Source organism: Stenella coeruleoalba, assembly GCF_951394435.1.
Source record: "Stenella coeruleoalba genome assembly, chromosome: 2".
Classification (NCBI taxonomy): Eukaryota; Metazoa; Chordata; class Mammalia; order Artiodactyla; family Delphinidae; genus Stenella; species Stenella coeruleoalba.
The window spans coordinates 10,865,083-10,870,064 of record NC_137147.1 but is presented as its reverse complement, the minus strand read 5'-3'; the positions used below and the strand labels follow the sequence as shown (position 1 = coordinate 10,870,064).

General features: G+C 43.9%; 1 protein-coding gene across 1 annotated transcript; it reads left to right on the top strand.

Moving 5' to 3' along the window:
* The first annotated feature begins 637 nt into the window (after positions 1 to 637).
* Positions 638 to 2,418, top strand: LYSET (lysosomal enzyme trafficking factor). Its single transcript, XM_079913183.1, has 2 exons — positions 638 to 1,078; positions 1,535 to 2,418. The coding sequence occupies exons 1-2, from the start codon at positions 981 to 983 to the stop codon at positions 1,944 to 1,946; spliced, it is 510 nt and encodes a 169-aa protein (XP_079769309.1). The 5' UTR covers positions 638 to 980; the 3' UTR covers positions 1,947 to 2,418.
* Positions 2,419 to 4,982: the final 2,564 nt, after the last annotated feature.

Genomic DNA, 4,982 nt, shown 5'->3' with positions numbered 1-4,982 from the left:
AAGCCCCGCGCACCCGCGCCGGCGGCCGGCCGCACTGCGGCAAGAACCACCTTACCCTCTCCCGGCCTCGGGCGCCCCGCAGCAGACAGCGGGGTCCCACTTCACCTCGCAGTTATCTAGTAGTCATGTCTGGGTCCGTCGCCGGTGGTCCAGGCAACAGGGCCTGCTTCCGACGCTTCCCGGGCGGCCAGGTCCGAGGAGCGGGAGAGCGGCTTCTCCCGCACTCGGATGGACAATCGAGAGGGGTATCCGAACTGCGCAGAGGCGCGCCGGGGAATGGCTGACCGCCAGTTGCTGCGGTGCTCTCCGCGGCGAGGAACGACGGGGGCGATCAGAGCCACGAGCGAAGCACCAGGGAGAGGCTTTGAGGAGCGCTGAAGCGGCCAGGCCCAGACTGCCGCCCACCTGAAGGGTAGAGCTACAACCGGCGCCTCCGTAGCTCCCCCGAGTCCCAGCAGAGCTGTTCCGGGAGCGCTCGGGGAGGCGGTGCCACGGCGGAGGCTCCCTAACGTCACGAGGGGGCGGGCCTTTCGGGGGGCGGGGCAAGCGCGCTTCCGGCCCGAGCCGGAAGCCCCGGCTGTGGCAGCATCCGGGACGGCGGGCGGGCGGGCCAACCGGGACAGGAGGTGAGATCCGGGACCTGCCCAGCTCTGCAGGCTCGGCCTGTGGCCGCTGCCGGGCACTGGGCTCCCGGCGCTGCAAGGCGGAGAGGCCCGGGTCTGGCGCCGCCCGCGCAGCCCTGTCGCGGCGGCGGGCGCTGCAGCACGACAGGGGGCGGGGCCGGCTGCAGGGGAGGCCAGGGTGGCTGGGGAGTCTCCCGGCTGGGCCGAGTGACACAGGCTGGGGCTCCGGCAGCGGCGACAGGGGCCGGGCCGCCGCGTGACCGGCTGCAGTCACGCTGTGCTTAATCACAATTAGCTTTTGCTCCAGGCTGGCCGTGCGCACCATTCTCCCAGCCGGTGACCCCGGGGATTTCTTTTATGGTGGCTTTCTCTGAAATGCCAAAGCCACCCGATTATTCAGAGCTGAGTGACTCTTTAACGCTTGCCGTGGGAACAGGAAGATTTTCGGGACCACTGTAAGTGTTTAAGAGTTGCTGTCTTAACTTGGGGGCTCCGATATTGGTTTGACTTGTAGAACCAAGTTTTCATGTCTGAAGCAATACCGTTAATTCAGAAAGTATTTGAAGTATAGAAGTGAAATGCTCCCTAGGGAACTAGTTTAATGACAATTTAAGGGAACGTGTGCTGGACCTATTTAAGCCAGATTTAGTGATTTATTTATCTGTGGGATTCAGTAAAAAGCACACTTTATATATACTGAAACTTTACTTCCGCATAACTATTACATAAAACAACCTGTAAGATGTTTATACTTCTTAATAGATGTAAATTTAATTTAGTTATTTTAAACCTCAAATGTGTTAGGGAGTATTTTAGAGCTCATTGGACAAAAAGTAAGTACATTTGGAATAGCTGACATGACAGCATTACTAGACCCTCACTGTGTTCTTATTGTTGTTTTAACTCAAAAGGCACAGAGCATGGAGAATGATGAACTTCCGTCAGCGTATGGGATGGATTGGAGTGGGATTGTATCTGTTAGCAAGTGCAGCAGCATTTTACTATGTTTTTGAAATCAACGAGACTTACAATAGGCTGGCCTTGGAACACATTCAGCAGCACCCAGAGGAGCCCCTTGAAGGAACCACATGGACACACTCCTTGAAAGCTCGGTTACTCTCCCTGCCTTTCTGGTTTTGGACAGTTATTTTTCTGATACCTTACTTGCAGATGTTTTTGTTCCTTTATTCTTGTACAAGAGCTGACCCCAAAACGATGGGCTACTGTATTATTCCCATATGCTTGGCAGTTATATGCAATCGCCACCAGGCATTTGTCAAGGCTTCTAATCAGATCAGCAGACTACAACTGATTGATACATAAAATCAGTCACTATTTTTTCCTTACAAGTACAAAACTGCCAGTACTGTATGAAGCCTGATCACAAGACTGCAGTTTCTTCACAGATCTCAGGAAGCTGTGGTGGGGCAGAGGCTTTTTAAAGAATGTGACTAGGGGACTATCTTTATCTGAATATTGAATTTTTAGGTAAAGCCTGTGATACAGTACTACAAAATCATGTTGATGACTTCAGATTTTGGAAGTAAAATTTTATCTGTTATTTGAATTCTTTAGAAACTTGAATAAGTACCTGGATTCATATTTTTATTCTACTGTGCAACATAGTGATGATTCAGAAATTTTTCCTTTGGGGAAAAAATGAACATTTCCATTGTGTTTAATGTAAAAAGGTCCAAACATGGTCATAAAATTTAAATTTTATACAATTACTTGGCTTGCTTTAAAATTCTTCAGACTAAAACACCAATTCATCCTGTTGTAGCTAGCCAGCTATTTATACTTGCTTGCTATCAGCTTGTGAGAAATTGGTATAAAATTATTGAGGTGATGGCTGTCTTGAGAAGCAAAATGTGTTCTTCGTTTTGGTAATGCTACTGGCATTATTAATTAGCTAGAATTATTCATGCAACTTTTTTTTTAAACACTTGGGAAGAGACTAAGTGTTTGAAAGTTGAGAAATCTAACACGTAGAAGATAAAAACAAGGTGTTCAGTGAAAATACTTGACAGTCCCTGTTAGATGTGTGACATCTAAAAGATGCTCTCAAGTCATCGTCCTGATTTTCTTTTCTGCCTAGGGTCCAGTCTTCAGACGTTAGGTTCATTGCATGAAGATGTGATCCCTGTACTGCCTCCTTTGCATCTGTACTTACTACCTCATGTCTGGTAACAATACAAGTAACTAAAACATGGAAAATTAGAAACTAGGATTATTTTTCTTCTTTTCTGGGTGAGATCAAGATATATTTTTATACAGTTAATGTCATCAATACCAGGGAAATGTTTACACTGACCGATTTGAATAAGAATCATAACATTTTTTGGTGCTTACTCCGTTGGGCCCTGTCCTAAGAGCTTTACATGAATTAACTCATTTAGTCCTCCCAACAACCCTATGAGATAACAGCTATTATTATCCAGATTTTACAGATAAGGACCGTGAGGTGGAGAAGTTAAGTAACTTGCCAAAGGTTACACAGCCAAGAAGCAGAGGCAGAGTTCTAACCTGGCATCTGATGCCTTTATTCCTAATCACTGAACTGTAGTGCTTCTCACAAATGACAAATGTTTCAGCACTGGGTACTGTCTGCCTAACCATGCTAAAGATTGGAAAAGAACTGAGAAAGGTTTTTCTCAATTTGTGTGAGCTACTGAAAATCTAAAAGTTTTCAAGCAAGCTCAACCTTTACCTTATATCAGGTTTGACCAGAATGGAAGGCTGAGCATTCCATAGCAAGCTTTTACTTGAAAGATAAAGCAGGTACTCTTATAACTCAAAAGCAGCACGATCAGATTCTTCTGTTCTTCTCCAATTAATCTCATTTCTCTCCTTTACTACTTCCAAAGGTCTAGTTACTGAAATGATATATTTTTTGCTACAATACATTGAATCTTCAAATTAAGCAGCAGTTTGAAATATATGTTTCTGCAAGGGTCAGATAACCAAATCACTTGTATCTTTTGAATACTTACTAAAAATATGCATGCTGCAGGCAGTTTCCTGAATGATACACATTCATGCTGCACAAGAGTCCTATGAGGCAGCTATGTATTGGTACTAGTACCATTTTACAGAAGAGGAAAATGAGGAAACCTGAAGCACATACCAATTAATAACTTGCTCATGGTCACACAGCAAGTGGAAGAGCTAGGATTTGAACCCAGGATAGCTGGTTTCAGATCTCCAGCTCTATCATTCCACTATACTGCTTATCAAAGAAGAGATTAAGGAAAGTCATTGAGCAGTTTCTTGTTTTGTCTTGAGGCAGTGATAGTTTGGAAATGATTTAAGGAAGTTATTTCCATTCCTTTTTGTTTTATAAATGCTTGATGTAATGCAGGGTTTGTGAGTTTGCTATTTGTCTTGTAAGGTAGTAATTCCTTTTTATTGAAGTAGACTTTCTTACACTTAAGATTCTAGTATTTTGGGATTTGGTGAGCAAATGCTCAGTCCATCTCTTTCTTTCAAGATATTGCCTTGATAGTAGAAATATTAAAATAATTAGAGTAGGAGTAATGTATTTCCAAATGCAATCACAAAGGTTTAGACTGCAGGGTTAATCTGTTTTTTGATTATTTAGGAATTAATTATCCAAGTTTTAGATTATTCCTATTTTCTCAATGGCTATTTAATAGTTCAAAGCACTCTTTTGGTAAAGAGAGAAAGGTGAAATTAGTCCTTAGCCCTATTAGATTGAGGTGGAGGTTGAAACCAATGGATAGGAGACCTGTGTATTGTAACAGATCACTTATTTCATAGTCACATCACAATACAAAAAGCTGTGAATACAGGATTAGATAATGAGATAAATGGCAAATGTAAAAAGTGCTTCAGGGATTTTAGGGAAGGGACACATCCTAGTATCTATAGCTACTCAGTGATATTTGCTTCCAGATTGAGAAAAACAGTTACAGCTCCTAGTGGGTGTTTTTTTTTTTTTTAATATTTATTTATTTTATTTGGCTGCGTCGGGTCTTAGTTGCGGCATGCGGGCTCTTTGATGTGGCACTGGGCTTCTAATTGTGGTACATGGGCTCTAGAGCGAGCGGGCTTAGTTGCCTTGCGGCATATGGGATCTTAGTTCCCCAACCAGGGATCAAACATGTGCCCCCTGCAGTGGCGGGGCGCGGAGTCCTAACCACTGGACCGCCAGGGAATTCCCAAATTTTCTGGTTTTAAAGAGGTTACCAGTTTCAAATTAAAAAATGTGATTCCCCAAGTTTAGAATTTGATTCTACTTCAAACAAAGCTTTTATAATTAACAAGCTTTTCTTTGCAGAAGTGGAATCATCAGGTAAAGTGCTACAGCACCCATAAAATAATCAAACCTGTATGTTT

Coding starts and splice junctions, on each gene's coding strand:
- LYSET (XM_079913183.1), top strand. CDS start 981: ATGGTGGCTTTCTCTGAAATGCCAAAGCCACCCGATTATTCAGAGCTG. Junction 1,079..1,534: donor GGAAGATTTTCGGGACCACT/GTAAGTGTTTAA, acceptor TTAACTCAAAAG/GCACAGAGCATGGAGAATGA.